This window comes from Fistularia commersonii, chromosome 12, assembly GCF_037954325.1.
Source record: "Fistularia commersonii isolate RoL2024-O1a breed Wild chromosome 12, RoL_Fcom_v1.0, whole genome shotgun sequence".
Taxonomy (NCBI): Eukaryota; Metazoa; Chordata; class Actinopteri; order Syngnathiformes; family Fistulariidae; genus Fistularia; species Fistularia commersonii.
The window spans coordinates 1,919,187-1,935,478 of record NC_141295.1 but is presented as its reverse complement, the minus strand read 5'-3'; the positions used below and the strand labels follow the sequence as shown (position 1 = coordinate 1,935,478).

At 41.1% G+C, this 16,292-nt stretch overlaps 1 protein-coding gene across 2 annotated transcripts in view; it reads left to right on the top strand.

Moving 5' to 3' along the window:
- The window catches only part of LOC147228092 (nucleosome-remodeling factor subunit BPTF-like), a 56,488-nt gene that overhangs the window by 22,737 nt on the left and 17,459 nt on the right, over positions 1-16,292 (top strand). For both annotated transcript variants that reach the window (XM_086156311.1, XM_086156310.1), the window contains 12 exons: positions 2,722-2,846; positions 3,949-4,077; positions 4,166-4,316; positions 4,425-4,464; positions 4,975-5,200; positions 5,381-5,530; positions 9,134-9,261; positions 10,320-10,434; positions 12,359-12,576; positions 13,668-13,908; positions 14,697-14,980; positions 15,271-15,384. In XM_086156311.1, coding sequence (XP_086012437.1) covers positions 2,722-2,846; positions 3,949-4,077; positions 4,166-4,316; positions 4,425-4,464; positions 4,975-5,200; positions 5,381-5,530; positions 9,134-9,261; positions 10,320-10,434; positions 12,359-12,576; positions 13,668-13,908; positions 14,697-14,980; positions 15,271-15,384 — 1,921 coding nt within the window. The remainder of the gene's footprint in view (positions 1-2,721; positions 2,847-3,948; positions 4,078-4,165; positions 4,317-4,424; positions 4,465-4,974; positions 5,201-5,380; positions 5,531-9,133; positions 9,262-10,319; positions 10,435-12,358; positions 12,577-13,667; positions 13,909-14,696; positions 14,981-15,270; positions 15,385-16,292) is intronic.

Genomic DNA, 16,292 nt, shown 5'->3' with positions numbered 1-16,292 from the left:
GAACAATTAAAAAGGGGAAAATTCTGATGAACAGAAATGAAAACCAGTAGATTAAAAAAAAAAAAAAAACTTTTAATGTACCGTAATTTCCGGACTATTGAGCGCACCTGAATATAAGCCGCACCGGCTAGCCGATCGCTATCTCGGTCTTCCTCCCGCGCACTAAAACCGTCAAAGTCGTCTTCTTCGGTGTCGGAGTTGAACCGACTCAGAATTTCTCGGTCATTTCATCGGTTCTATGTGACGAGGATAAACGTTTTAGCGGCGTGAAGCTCGTTAGCCCCCCCTCAAAAAAAAAATCCATATATTAGCCGCATCGTTGTTTACGTGAAAAAAGTCGCGGCTTATCGTCGGGAAATTACGGTACCCTTCATTTGCCCCTTCATTGTAGAAAATCTTTTTTCTGTCTGTTACGCAGGCGCAACCGCACGCTCAAATAATCCATATGTAATGGAAAAGTCGCGAGTTACGCAACGTCTAATTGAGCGTTGTTGAAATCCGCCACCCCACTCGTAGCTGCTTATGCCATTCAAGAGCAGTGGGTTGTGGGTTTTTTTTGTGGGGAAAACCGACGGTCACAACTGTCACTTTTTCACTGTGGGGTTTTTAACTGTTACAGCTGCAAAACATAAATCATAGTAATACAAAATCCAGTAACACCAAATCTCATTTTGGTACTCTTTAAAAATAGAATTTATTTCGAGTGTCTGGCCGTGAAACATTTTGCATGTGTAGAAATCCCCCCCCCCCCCAAAAAAAAATTATTTTCGGGTTCCAAATTAACTTTTAATTAGAAATAGAGATACGCTACATTTCACTTTGAAGTTATCCAGGGTCCAAAATTAACCAATCCCGGGACACTCCAATGTTTATCCTGGATACGTCTCCAGAAGCAGTTCCCGCTTGTTTGCGTGTGTGTGTGTGGGCGTGTGTGTGTGTGTGTGTGTGTGTGTGTGAACTGACATATGATTGCTCTGAAAATATTGCATGTGGTTGTAATGCTTGCTAATATTTTCAGTCATTTATTTCTGTCGCGTCTCTTGTGTTTCAGTGCTCAGAGACTCATTTCTGCAGCATCGTCCGTATTGCCTATCCTTAAGAAGTCCAAAAATATAACATATAATCCCACATCTAATAAAGTCGGAACAATATATAAAAGCTAGACTGAAAGATAAACCATTTGCTTTGACTTGTGTTTCAATTCACATCACTGAAGAGGCATTTACTTAAAATGCGACAGTACTTTGATTGTGTCGTATGATATTGTTTGAGATAAAATACTAGTATAAAAAATGATTTAATTAGTAAAAAAAAAAAAAAAAATGGTGTGCAATTTCGCTATCCCGACAAGATTTGGGGGAACACTTGATTCCATTTATTGGCTGACAGATTCGCACATACTCTCATCGCAGAATAATGGGTGACATAACAAGGCTCGTGTTGCAATTTTTCTTTCCAGAGTCATATTTCAAGTCGATTTAATAAAAAAAAAAATAAAAAAAAATTAGCAATTTCTACATCAACAAAGTTAACTTTTTTCTTTTTTTTTTTTCCCCCATCTGTGAATGCATTCTCGATTTTCATACCTCGAAGCTCCCCTCGGGCGGCTACAGCTCAGGATGCGGAGCTAATTATTACAACTTTCCCGGTTTTGATCCCCGGTGAATACGAATGCGTTGTGAAGGACTTTGAGTGCTTGGTAGACCAGAAAAAGGGCCGTGTAATACAGTCCATTTACCATTTCCTGGCTTTGACACTCCGCAGTGTTTGGCTCGGAGCTACGTGTCATACGAGGATCTCTGGTTATTCTTAACCGGACCTCAGAATTCTGAAGCAGACATGAATCATCTTGCGGTCGCCGAAGTGTCAGGATATACACTTTGTGTTCTGACCCAACCCGGCGACTCCAGGCACATTTTGCCATCTGTGGTAACAAAAGGGAATGAGAGTCCTAACGGCTTTCGCTTGCACAGCTCTTCTGCATTATTGTTACTGGATCATTTCGGGATTCATTGGTCACAAAAAGGATGGTCAAGATAATAATATAGAACTTCCTCATGAAATACATGATTTCAAGTAATAATAAAGTGGTCGCTTCCCATCTCTTATCTAATTTTAAACTCGTGGACTTTGGCACGTATTTTTATTTTCGGTGAAGCGGATGGCCAAGTCGAAGAATTTTAATTTGATCTTTGTGTTAGTTGGTGTGTCAGCCCTTTGTAGTCAGACTATCCACTGAAAAACTGGTTCATCAAATGTATTTGAACGCGGAAATCCGCATATATTTCACAAATATAATCACGAGCAGACAGAAACATCCCCAATTCCTTATTCTGTTACTCCTCCTCCTGTCCCATGGTTTTTCTTTAGTGCATATTTAGTCACAGAATAATTCAAGAGCTCGTCCCGCTCCACTAATAAACTGCTTGGCCTTTAAAAAAAAAAAATCCGTACTTCATATATACTGTATGTTTCCTGTTTAGAAGTCAACATGCATGTTATCTCAAAAGAGGACAAATAGTTAAGTGTCATGATGACGTTTTTGCATACGTATGATAATATTGAATTTATCAACAATAGGCTGAGCGCTCATTTTGGGGTTACCCGTACAGTTTGCCATCCCCTATTTTGATAAATTCGCTTTTGTCTAAACGCACGATGCTCGCACGCCTCTTCGGCGTGTTTTAATCATTAACTATTTGGGGGAATTTCTCCGTCCAGGTATCGTCTGCAAACCGTGAGGTCTCTCGCCGGCGTGAGTCTGATGCTGAGACTTCTGTGGGCCTGTTTGAGGTGGGACGACATGGCCGTCAAACCGTCGGCAGCCGTCGGCACGACAAGGACAGGTGGACGTTTCATCTCTCCCAAAAATTGGACGATAAAAGGGCCTAGAGCAGGGGTTTCAAACTCATTTTGGTCCGGGGGCCACATACGGCCTAATTTGAATTCAAGGAGGCCGGACCAGTAAAATCATTACCTAGAAGTAACACCAAGTCCAAATTTTTCCTTTTTTTTTTTTAGTGTCAGGAGGTAAACAAGTAAATTATAAAAATCTTTACATGTCATGAACTGTTCCTCTAAAAGATTTATGACGAATTAATGTTAAAAGTGAATATTAAGAAAATGAATTGATGAAATTACACCCTAAAATATTGTTGAGTTAAAAGAGAAAATCTTGTCACTGTGGGAAAATTTGCCACTAGAATTTATTAGAAAATTGATTGTTCGCGTGTTTAAAAGGAGGTATAATGTTTACAAGGCTAATGGTGGCTAATCTGGTTATTAAATCAATCTTTTTAATTTTGCCCGTTTTTTTTTTTTTTTTTTGCTATCGTTTTTGTGATTTTTATAGAAATAAGAAAAGAAAAGGGCATTTTAACAATGTCTCTAGATGTCTTTTCATCAAAAAAATCATTTTGTTTTCAAATTTCAAAGCAAATTTAAAACATTTTTCATTTTTTCCTTGTCTGTTTTTTTTTTTTTTTTGAAACCCACCATATAAAACCCCCAGATGCATGTGAGAAAAAAATGCACGGGCCGCACGAACGCAAAGATTTGATTATCAGGCACAAAATATTGATCCGAGGGAGTCTGAGACCCCTGCTGTAGATTTTGGGAAGAAGGGGAAAAGTCTAACGTCATGGAATAACGCCGTTTATTCGTTGGACTTTGCAGCCCTTGTCCTGTTTAGTCTCTTTTTTTAATTTCACTCTTAGATCTTTCGCGTCTCGGTCGACGGCTACACGGCGTTTCTGCCGATCGCTAACTTAAACGTTTGCTCCCGTCAAGCTAGAAAAACACACAGAAACGTCTCTTTGACAAAAAGACTGACTTTCTCAGTCTCTACTGGGTTGCACTGCTATATCGGAGTGCGTCTTCTCCATCTTCTCGGGCTCTCCTCCTCATCGTCCATACCAACGCAGCCCTATCCCCCACTCATTGCCACAGAGACATCGGATACGGAAATCACCACCACGGAGATCATCAAGCGGCGCGACGTGGGGCCTTACAGCATCCGCTCCGAATACTGCATCCGCAAGATTATCTGCCCGCTAGGAGTTCCTGAAACCCCAAAAGGTACCATAAAAACTGCAACTCCTCTCTTTTCATTTATGAGAAAAATGAGAGATTAAAACCAGTTCACCTTTTGGTTCTGGCTCTCCAGAGACCCACACTCCTCAGAGGAAGGGGCTTCGCTCCAGCGCTTTGCGTCCGAAGAAGCCGGAACCCGCCAAGCAAACGGGCCCGGTGGTGATCGAGACCTGGGTGGCCGAGGAGGAGCTGGACCTCTGGGAGATCAGAGCTTTCTCGGAAAGGTCAATCCCATGAGTTGCCATTTTTTTTATCGGCGCAACACAATTTATCGCTTTTTTTTTTTTTTCCAATTGATTTCAAATGCTAAATTTTGTTTTTTCTTTGCGTAGGGTGGAGAAAGAAAAAGCTCAAGCAGCTGAACAAGCCAAGGTGAGAGTTGTGTACTTGGGTTGATTTTTAACTTTTAATTAATTAATTTTAATCACTTTTAATTAATTTTTAACCCAAGAACAGTTTATTTTTATTTCTAATTCTGCCTTTTCTTTTATTATTTATTACTGTTATATTTTCTGTAACTCTGGCACAGCAATTTCCTCGGGATTAATAAAGTTGTTCTTATTCTTATTCTTAAGTATGAAATGCAGTTGCGCAAGAAGAATGCCCGTCGTGTTCTTAACTTATTTAAGATAAGATAAGAACAACTTTATTAATCCCGAAGGAAATTGTTGTGCCAGACTTACAGAAAATAAGGCTAATAAGGCTTCTTGCTTTTGTAAGACGTAGTGGAAAAATTGTATCTCCTCGAGGTATAACATGCCCACTGATGTTTGCAAAATGCCAAATTTGCACATAAAAATGCAAAGCAGGAAGCCCCCAAACGTCACGCTTAATGCTGACTTTTTTTTTTTTTTTTTTTGCAAACTAACTCGCGTGTTTCAGAAACGCCTGGAGCAGAAGCCCGGCGCCGTCACAGTCACTCCAACGGGAACGTCGGCAACAACCGCCGCCGCACCCAAAGTCATCGTCGGCTCGCTGTCGGGCCAGGGAACTCCGAACGCCAAGGTGGTGCTGTCCACCAAGATAGGCACGCCTGTCACATTCCAGCAGAATAAGAATTTTCAGCAGTCCTTCGCGACCTGGGTCAAACAGGGTCAAAGCACACAAGGTAAAGTGCGGTTGAGAAGGAGGGGAAGTTAATGAGACAACATAACAGGAATGTGTGCAATTTAACTGGTAGTTATGAACTAAATGGTAATAACACGGTGTGCATAGCAAGATTAAAGCTCATCCCGGCGAATTTGAATTCGCGAAAAAAAAAATTTTTTGTGCTTTTACGCTTTCTTAGGGGTCGGCACAGAGACCACCGTGGCCACGACAAGCGGCCACACCATTCAGATTACGGGAACCTCGGTGGGCGGAAAGGTAGTGACCACCAAGCTGCCGCTGCCGGCCAACAGCAAGATCGTCACGGTCAACGTGCCGACCTCACAAGGAGGTACATCAGGTTATAATCACTTACTCTCATTCGGAGAACCCTTTTTTTTTTTTTTTTTTTTGTTCTTTCCATTCATCAAAGTTGCATTTTTTTTTCGTTCCGGCACCGCAGAACCCACGGCCGAGTTTTTTTTTCAAAAGGTTCAAAAATCAGTTCTGGCTCGTTAATCGGATGCCCCTTTTGAGCGTTTGCACGCGCCACCCGCCGACACGGGTGTCCGAACGTGTGTTAATTCATTTAGATTTCAAGGAAGCCAAAATATTTTGATATTCTTTCCCCCTTGGTTGCATCTGACTCCGGGCCAAGTACACAAGCGTGTTATAAGAACGCAACTTAGCAAAATTATAGGGCTCGCCGGCTGGATATTAACGTCTGTCAAACATTCTATTTTGTGCCCCTTGTTTCTGAAAAAGTCATACACCATAATTTCTTTATAAATATTTCGACAATAACACGTGATCAAATCACCACGTGTCATGTGAAAGCGGTCCGGTAAAAAAATATCCCCCGACTCTGCATTTTCTGGCCACCTCTTAGCGTTTTTCGGCTCACGCTTTTGCTTTCCGACGATGATTTCTTAGGATCAAGACAGGAGGCACCCGGGCAAACTCTAAATATGAGTTTAAATATTCGCTGTACGGCTTTAGAAATCTTTTATCGCACCGTAGTACACACTTAACGGTGGCGGCGACCAGGTTCCTGATGCACGAGTCGGCGCCTCGCTTAAGAATGAGGCATCATTTCTGGTAGTGTTTTGTCGATATGGTAAAATAACAAAAAGCTGTTTTCATCGGATGGTTAAGGGATAGCGATCTTGTGTATGAAAGATAACTACTTTCTGGATGTGTAGCCTCAGCGATGCCTCAAAAAGATCACGATTGACACCTAAGATACGGATGTAAATTTCTTCGATGTAAAAAAAAAAAAAAACCTCGGCAACACCTGCTCTTTGCGGTCGTGTTATAAAATGATGGATATTGTACAAGAATAATATCCATCCATCATGTTAACATGCTGGTAGTGACAGCTCTCCTGTGGTTTATGAGAAAAATACAGCTTTTTTTTTTTTTTTTTTTTTGTATTTTAAGAAAAAACACGATTCGATTGCCATGCAGCTATAATTTTTATCCATTTGTAAATTTCAGTTAAACTGCGCAGGAATTTCTCCTCAAGCTATTCCAAAATGCCGTCCGCTGGATAAGAGCCCACTAATACGGTCTAAAAGCTAAATTAACAAAAGATTCGCTGGTCGATTATGCAATATAATTTCATCTAAAGTTGCTGAAATTTAACAAAAAATTTTTGATTAAATTCTTATAGTAACGTAGCGATTTTTACTTACCTTTCAAGTTACACCAAAGGAGAACCTAAGTTCAGGTGGAGTGTAAGCGTTTAATGGACATGTGTATTTATCCAGTATGACTGTGGGGCTCCCTGTTTTTTTTGGAAGGCCTTAAGGAAGTGAGGCAGGAAAACAAGTTTACCCTGAGGTCTGCATCCCAGACAGGTAGCTCTCTATATAGCGGGATTCCATTTTTCTTTTTTTTTCTTTTTTCCCCTCCGTCTTTTTGAATAAACGCGTAACTCTCCACTCAGCGGAGTCCCAACTCCCCGACCTCTCCAAACAGCAGTGTGTGTGTGTCTGTCGGTATCTTTGTCTATGTGTGTGTGTGTGTGTCCAGAGCAGCAAACTCTTACAACCGGGTCCCCGTTTGAAGAGCGAGACCCTTGATGTATAGGTTTACCTGCTTGGTCGTGCTCCAAAAAACGCAGCGAGAAGGTAGCGGCCGCCAAGGAAAAAAAAAAAAAAAGAGTGACACTCTCGGTTTCCATTTCGCCCGTCGGCTTTCGCATGTGCTCACCGGGCGAACGTGAAACGCTCCCTTTGTCGGATTGAAGTTTTTAAAAGAGAGAAAAAAAGAAAAAAAAAAAAAAAAGCCAGCCGATTCATGAATAATTTATGAGCGCGTTCAGATATGTTGGGGGAAACCCAACTAAGCTTTCAGTGAGCCTTTGAAGATTTTGTTTACCCGCTCGACTAATATTTACCGTCGCCGTGATCAAAAGCTGGCCGTCGTGCAAGGAGAGCAACCCACAGATAATGTATTGAGCCTTGTCGATGCACAACCGCTCACTTGTAATATGCAACCGCTCCCTCGCACCAATAATTGTATTAGGGATATTCAGGCTGTGAGCTTGTTAAATTTGTCTTTTTGATGTTGGAAAGGTGTGTAATATCAAGAATACGAATACCAAAAAATCACATGACAAGTATCACATCGCAGAATCACCCCTCTTGGTTCTTTCAGCGGGCGCTTTTAATAATGACGTTTACCCAACTCTTCTTTTTCTTGCAGCGTTTTTCTTTTTCTCTCTCTCTTTCTCTAGTCCGATGTCCTTATGGATAAGTTGATGGCATGTTATCCGGGATCTATTTTATCTAACGGGACAATTTGTGCAAGTAATGAGCTTTATGAGATTGCCATTATGTTGGTGTCCGCAGTCATCCCATTACAATATGCCAAATCAATCACTACAGAAGAAAAAAAAATGGTACACGTTACAGTACCGTATTTTCACGACCAAAAAGGCGCAGTCTCAGTTATGTGTGGCATTACTGTGTTTAACACACACATAAGGCGCACCTGATTATAAGGCGCACCTGATTATAAGGCGCACCTGATTATAAGGCGCACCTGATTAAAAGGCGCGGGTTTTATATACAATCCACGCCCACACTTCCCCCTTTAACGTTCCCATGTTGGCCTCTGCCACATCCGCCTTACAACAACAACACACAAGCATACAAGTCTGCGTATTTAGAAATAGAGCGGGAGCGAAACTGAGTATACACATCGGTATTCACATTTTTTTACCGGTAATCGTCATCAATCGAACCCGTCGAAGTCCTATAGCACATAGCACTATAGCACTGCTCTATAGCACATTTTGAAGAAAATCAAAGACTTTTACGTGCGCCTTATAGTCGTGAAAATACGGTAGTTTAGTTTTGGCACCTCGGCAGTTAAACGTGCAAACCACTTTAAAAGAAACCTGGCTGTGAATTTAAGGAAACAGTGTAAAGTCGTGCATTGAACCTCTCTAATCAAAAGTAGAAGGTTCTTGACTTCAATGTTTGCGCAATTTCAAATTCGACCCCCCCACCTTATTAAAGTTGCACGGTGATATATCTACGAAAATGGAGGAGAGTCGCAGCTGCGTTAATAGTCCGTTAATATCGCCATCCTGGACAGGTGGAATTCTCCTGATGTTTTCTTTGGATGATACTGAGAACTTCTTACATCCAAACCACCCCAGATTTCCCGTCATCCCAGAAGTCCACCGGTTTGTTTTTTTCTGTGGAAACTCTCAGTCGCCCAGGTCATTTCCGAAGAAGCCTCTCGGACGAGGGGTGAAATGAGAAGATTTCGACAAGAATTCACCGCTTCAGCTGACACGCAGACAGCGAGATATTAGAGTTCACACATAAATGGATTCAAGTTTTTCTCCTCATTGTACCCTGTTTTTTTTAACCGATAGTAATAATCGGCTCTTCTGCAAACTCGGTTCACCCCTACCAACCGATCCTCCACTTTTCTACAGGTGTGGTTCAGCAAAAGGTATTGGGAATCATCCCATCTAGCACAGCAGGCAGTGCCCAGACCTACACCACATTCCAGCCACGCACTGCCACACTCAGCGTGAGGCCCAATGCCGCCGGCTCCCAACAGGTATTCCAGTCTTCCGCCTACTTGTCGATATTTGTATCTATTCAGCAATGTCCACAATACACAACCTCCATAGTGATTAATAGTCTTTCTATTATATCATGGGTCGGGAACCTTTTTGACTGGGAGAGCCATACATGTCACATATTTCTAAGTATATTTCATTGAGAGCCATATGGTATTTAAAAAAAAAAAAAAAAAAAGAAAAAAAAGTGCAATGTTTCATTTCACTGTGCAATATTCAGAATTGTGCAATATTTCATTTCATAACAGCTTCACTACAATTTTTCCTTTTATCATACTATTGTGCACTCCTCACCTCACTTGTTACTAAGACACTTATAGTTTTATCACTTGTTTACTAAGACACTTTATAGTTTCACTGAGACACTTTATAATCTATAGTTTATTTTTATTTCTAATTCTGCCTTTTTCTTTTTATTATTTATTACTGTTATATTTTCTGTAACTCTGGCACAACAATTTCCTTCGGGATTAATAAAGTTGTTCTTATCAAATATGAATTACTTTTAACGCGACCTCTGGTGCCACTGGATTTGTTCCGAATGCCGCTTTATATTTGCCCGTTTCAATTTTATCACTGCATATTAGACATACCGCGGATCCAAATGCAAATTCCTCCAGCCCGGAATGCGCGGTAATCATCACCTTTTTTTTTTTTCTTTTCGCCATCTTTTACGTTATAAGGGTTGACGCGGATAAACTAGTTAGCTATCCGATCAAATTAATTTCTTCACCTTCACAACGACGTGCTCGGAAGCCGTCGGTTCCCGACTCGACCGATGGGCGACCCGTGAAATTTATCCTCAAAACTGTTCACTTTAAAATGACACAGTATTATGAAGAAATATCACAAGTATCTTAAAATCAGTTCCAATTTTTTTTTTTTTTTTCAACTCAAACTCTTCCGAATATGGCTCGCAAGCTATAGGTTCCCGACCGCTGTATTATATCATACTTATGGTATATTTTAGACTGTCCTGTCATTTTCTATGAAGGGCTTTTGAAATTATTAACTAGTTGCATCGCCCTCAATATAGGTAATGGCAGCTGGTGGTCAGATACGTCCAGGGATGACGGTGATCCGAACCCCAATCCAGCAGGCGGGAGCCTTGGGCAAGACAATTCTGCGAACACCACTCGTGGTCCAGCAAGGTAAACAACTCAATGGGAATGTTTTTTCTCTACATGTTGCTACAATACCGAACGTATATACATTTTTTTGAAAATTCTGGATAAAAAGCCAAGGCACTACCATCATTGCCATGTCTTGGAAAAATGCAAAATATTAAGTTTTTACAACTCGATCAGATACTCTGATATCCGTCTGATCCGCAAAATTTTACATCATTTTACATAACGCCGCCCCACCTCCTCTTAAGACCTACATCAAGTCTCGCTCTCAACTCACAAGTCGAGTGTTAAGGTCGGTGTCCAGAGGAGACTGCGATGTTCCTAAAAAAAAAGTCTGCCTTTTCTAAATTTGCCTTTTCCTATAAAGCCATCAAAGAATGGAATGGGCTTCCAGACAATCCGAAGCAGTGTTTCCCAGCCTTTTTTGAGCCACGGCACATATTTTACATTCGAAAAATCACACGGCGCACCACCAAAATAAATATGTCAAAAACAGTTTTTAACGAATTAGAATGAAACCGTAGTCTCAATTTACTTAGTGTGAAATCTAATATATCTAATATCTGTAGATTCATCAAGTTGCAATGCAAATTTCCCACTGATGTGCAACTTTTCCGCAACACTTTTTTGCAATGTCCGAAGACATGTCATCAATATTTCTGAAAATGGTATTATTTGAGAGAACTCGGGCTATTTCTTTATCAACGCCAGAGCCGAGCATTTCTTCTATAGTGATTTTGCCGGCAGGTAGTATTAATGTTTTGCTACGATGTGTGGCTGTTTGGATTTAGAGATGAGTTCGGCAACTTTGCAGCAAGCTTTCACTGCTCTCTCACTCGTCTTGGTAGTTTTCAACAACGCTGCCTGTTTGTTTACGCAGATACAAGTACTTTTTATCTTAAAAATGTTTCACGCAAAGCGTCACTAATCACTCTGATACACAGATGCACGGGTTAATTCACTATTTGTTGCCATCGAAGGGGCGCGCTGCCCAAATAGACATAGGAAGACACGTTATTTGCGTTGGATAAATAATTTTCGGACCAATCAGGTGAAAGTGGGCATTTTTCCACGGCACACCTGATGATCTCTCACGGTGCACTAATGTGTGTTTGGGAAACACTGATCTAAAGAACATGACTGATTTTTACACCTTTACACGGGCTGTCAAAAATTGGATTCTGGCGCACCAAACATGCTCACGCTAACAATACCAGACAGGTATTTCGCCCCAGATGACCAAACTAATAATGTCACAACATTAAATTACATTTCATTACATTAGATCACATTATACATTGCATTTTCAACTTGCAAAATATACTGCTCAAAAAAATAAAGGGAACACTTGAAAAACACAATGTAACTCCAAGTCAATCACACTTGTGTGAAATCATAGTGTCCACTCAGGAAGCAACACGGATTCATTTTGACTTGTTTTAAGGACATGACATCAAAGTTGGATCCGCCTGGAGTTTGTTTTTACACTTTAATTTGGAGTGTGATTCCTAATCCAGACCTCCATGGGTTGATACAATTGATTTCCATGGATCATTTTTGTGTGATTTTGTTGTCAGCACATTCAACTGTGTAAAGAGCAAAGTATTTCATAAGAATATTTCATTCATTTAGATCTAGGATGTGTTTTTTAAGTGTTCCCTTTATTTTTTTTTTGAGCAGTGTAATTATTTTATCACCTGTTTATATATTGTAAAGTTATTTTATTGTCTATTTTTTTTATTTTGTATATGTTGTCTATTTGCACCGTTTTACATTGTCTTCTCAGGACTACAGATGGAAATAAGCTATGAGCTACAATCTGGTGCAAACGTCTCTGCCTCTGTGCTTAATGTACACGGTCCTAATAAACCAATAAATGAAATGAAATGTTGGGAAGAATTTTATTTATTTATTTTTTTTAATTGTCTTTATTTTTTATCCTCAGGTCAAGGCGGTCAGCAAGTAATGACACAGATAATTCGTGGCCAGGCCGTGTCCACCGCTGTATCCGGAGCCAGCCCCGTTGCCACGGTGACCGGTCAGGGGGCAGCCAGTCCCACCATAGCGGGACAGGCATCTGGCCAAACGCCACCCGGCGCGCCACGGCCACAAGGGCAAGGCCAGGTTAAACTGAGCCTGGCGCAGCTCACACAGCTTGCACAGGTAAGTGACGGAAGCACTGGTGTTAAATACAGGACTGTCTCAGAAAATTAGAATATTGTGATAAAAGTTCTTTATCTTCTGTAATGCAATTGCAAAAACAAAAATGTCATACATTCTGGATGCATTACAAATCAACTGAAATATTGCAAGCCTTTTATTATTTTAATATCGCTGATTATGGCTTACATCTTAAGAAAACTCAAAAATCCAATCTCAAAATATTAGACTATCATGATAAAGTAGTATCATTAAAAAACAAAACTTACTTTTTCATGATATTCTAATATTTTGAGATAGGATTCATAATCAGCAATATTAAAATGATAAAAAGGCTCGCAATGTTTCGGTTGATTTGTAATCAATCCAGAATGTATGACATTTTTGTTTTTGTAATTGCATTACAGAAGATAAAGAACTTTATCACAATATTCTAATTTCCTGTGACAGTCCTGTATGAATAGGGACATTGCCCTGTAGAAATCACCTTTTCGCAGTTGTTTTTAATCACAGCCTGACAAAACACACTTTGATGGGAACTTATTGAATAATGAACCATCTGTTTTTAAGTTTCACTTTAGGATAAACTTTTTTTTTTTCCTCTGCTTTCGTTACATGGATTTCATTCGATTAGAGCATCATGCTAGCTCAATGCACCTTAACGTACAGCAGTGGTTGAGGTACTTAACCCCATCAGGTTTATATGCGCATTCTTTATTGGGAAAATAGAATATGATTTTTCAAAATTTTCAAATATATGTTTTACTGTTGAATGTGTTTGAAGAACAAAACCAGCGAAATGTGATTTTCACACAAAAAACAGTTAGGATGCTGAATCCATGTTTTACATATTTGTCCAACCGCTTTCTGTTTTTGCTCGACTTAATTAGTACGAAGGGATTCAAATATTAAGAAAGAAATCACACAATGTACCATCACGACAGTCACAAGTTGACTATTGAGCGCAATAGCCGAGCTATTTAGCTATTTAGCTCACCGAACCCAGGCTAAGAACCACTGCCGTACACAATTTACACAAATCAACGATATCGTATGACTAGTTTATCTACGCACGAACTCCCTTCCCTCCGCAGAAGCAACAAGCGGCGTCCGGCGTGGATCGGCAGGCAGGGGTCGGCGCTGGCCAACAGGCCCTGACGGTGATGGTTCAGGGTCAAGGTCAGACCACCGGTCAGCTGCAGATCATACCTCACGGAGTCACCGTCATCCCGGGACCCGGCCAGCAATTAATGCAGGCGGCGTTGCCCAACGGTCAAGTGCAGCGTTTCCTCTTCACGCCCCTGGCCTCAGCCGCTACGTCCACACCAAGCACAGGTATCACGAGAATTAAGCGCGAATCATGGTTTCGTTTTGATAACAATTTGCCCGCATCCTCCAGCGCCACCTTCATACCAGGGGTGGGCAAACGTCCGGCCCGCGGGCCACATCCGGCCCGTTGGTCTTTTTAAGCCGGCCCAAAAAAGATTGGATCCATTGAATGATTGGATCAATGAATGTGGGGGCTCAAACAGGAGATTATTTCATTTTTGGAACTACTTGAGAAATTTCCAGAGCTGAATGGCACAGATTTAGCTTTGTCATTTAGCCTTTACCGTGGAAATACTGACACACTAGAATGAGTCGGATGTGAAGCTACGAGGGAAAAAATGGTTTGTGCAAAGCAAACGGCAGAGCCTTCGAAACCGAGCTGGTTTTATTTTCAAACCAAATGTCAGACGAGTCTGATATGTAGGAGAAGACTTTAAAACAAATGCGTTTTTTTTTTTTTAATATGTAAATCTTAAAAGTCAATTCGGCCCCTGAGCCAAAAAGTTTGCCCAACCCTGCTTTATACAATTTCCCAACCCTGCAACGTAACAGCTCCGAATCATAATTTTAATGTAAACAGTGAATGTAAAAAATTGTGAGCTAAAGTGAAAAGAATAGAATAAGCAGCCTTTTCTTTATTTACGATTTCAGGTAGTACATTTGTGTTCTTTCCTATAATCTTTATAGGCTCCTTGCATGCTTACATCTTGCATACCCAAGAGTGGTGCTCAAAATGGTGTTGACAAACTCTTACCCTCACTTTTCGTTTGACCCGACCTCTTTTCCGACGACAGCCACAACAGTCCTCGGCCAGCCTAATTCCACCCCCGCCAAAGCACCAGCCCAGCCCGCTCAGCAGGCCGCCGCTCCGGTTCCAGCAGGGGCATCTCCCCTGGCCACCACGGGTACCCTGCTGTCGGCTACTCCCCAAGGCCAGTTACCCCCCCAGACTCAGGCCCAAATGCCCATCCAGTCTCCCACGTCACTGCAAGTGAAAACGCAGGGAGGAGCTGGCCAGCTGCAGGTGCAGCAGACCCCCCAGCTCATCAGCGTGTCTGGACTACAGCAGCAAGTACAGGTACGCGGAGCGTACGATAACCTTCGTCTTTGCGGTACTAATGCAGTTTAATAGAAAGATGAGGTTTCCCCGAAACGTCTCAGTTAGCTCCGTATGATTTCCAATAAAAGTAGGCTTTTGTTTTCATTCCCCCCCCCCCCCCCCCCCCCCCCAAAAAAAAAAGACTCAAAATGCACATTCAAACCCAGACTTTGAGAAGCATGTTTAATAGCACACTTTTCCTACCAATCTGCAAACAAAATTGGTGTTTTAGCAGTTTTCTGTGTGTGGATTTTGTGTCGTGGCTGCAGGTGCTGGCCCAGCTGCAGGCCCAGCAGGGTGGAGCATCTCTGCCACAGCATATCAAACTGCAGCTTCCCATCCAGATACAACAGAGCGGGTCTACATCAGCTCAGGGAGGACAGGTAGTGCTGCCAGCCCGAAACGTTGCAGTACCTTTAAAGGAAATCGCAATGGGAGTTGCAGAATTATCGGAAAATATTCTCTTAAATGTCACACCCCGGCTACTTTGGTTATTGTTCATCCACCAATGCCTGTGAGGTTGTTAAACTGCATTATAATTACCTTTTAAACGTCTTATTACAACATGCTATTCTATCTGCACAAACAGTAACTTGCATGTTGAGTCTCGCAGTAACTCCCTTTGTTTTGTTTGTTTTTTTTTTAGTGACTGTTAGCAATAGCAATTTATGACATGCATGAAAACACCCATACAAGATGTCATAAATTGCAATTGATTTTTTTTTCCTTGAGATGAGATGAGATGAGAACAACTTTATTAATCCCGAAGGAAATTGTTGTGCCAGAGTTTCAAGTACAAAAACATAACAGTAATAGATAAAGTAGAAAGAAGGAAGAATAGCCAGTTAGCAGCTAACTGTTAGCTAACTGTTAGCAGTAACTACAAAGACTTAAAGACCCTAAACTGTGATGGCAAATATGTTGATTAAAATTATACTTTTAATCAGAGGTTTTAAGTTCTTTACGGTTCACCTCTGATATGTAGAGCATATCATTTCAACCAGAAAACACTTTACCAAAATTTACCTCATAACAATACGTAGCAGTCACGCTTTGAGCTAAGAGGCTAAGCTAAGAGACATTGCGAGCATCGTTGGTGTTTACGTTCTTAAACCCAAAGTGTGCATCCCGCATTCCCGTGATTGTCCGAGCAACTAGTTGAGATGTTCATTGAACTTTTTTTTTTTTTTTTTTTTTACTGACGGGTGAAACCCCAAATTTCTGATAATCGCCCAAGTACGATCACAGCGCGGGGGTCAGGTTTGACGTTGAGGTGGAATTGTGTCGTTCT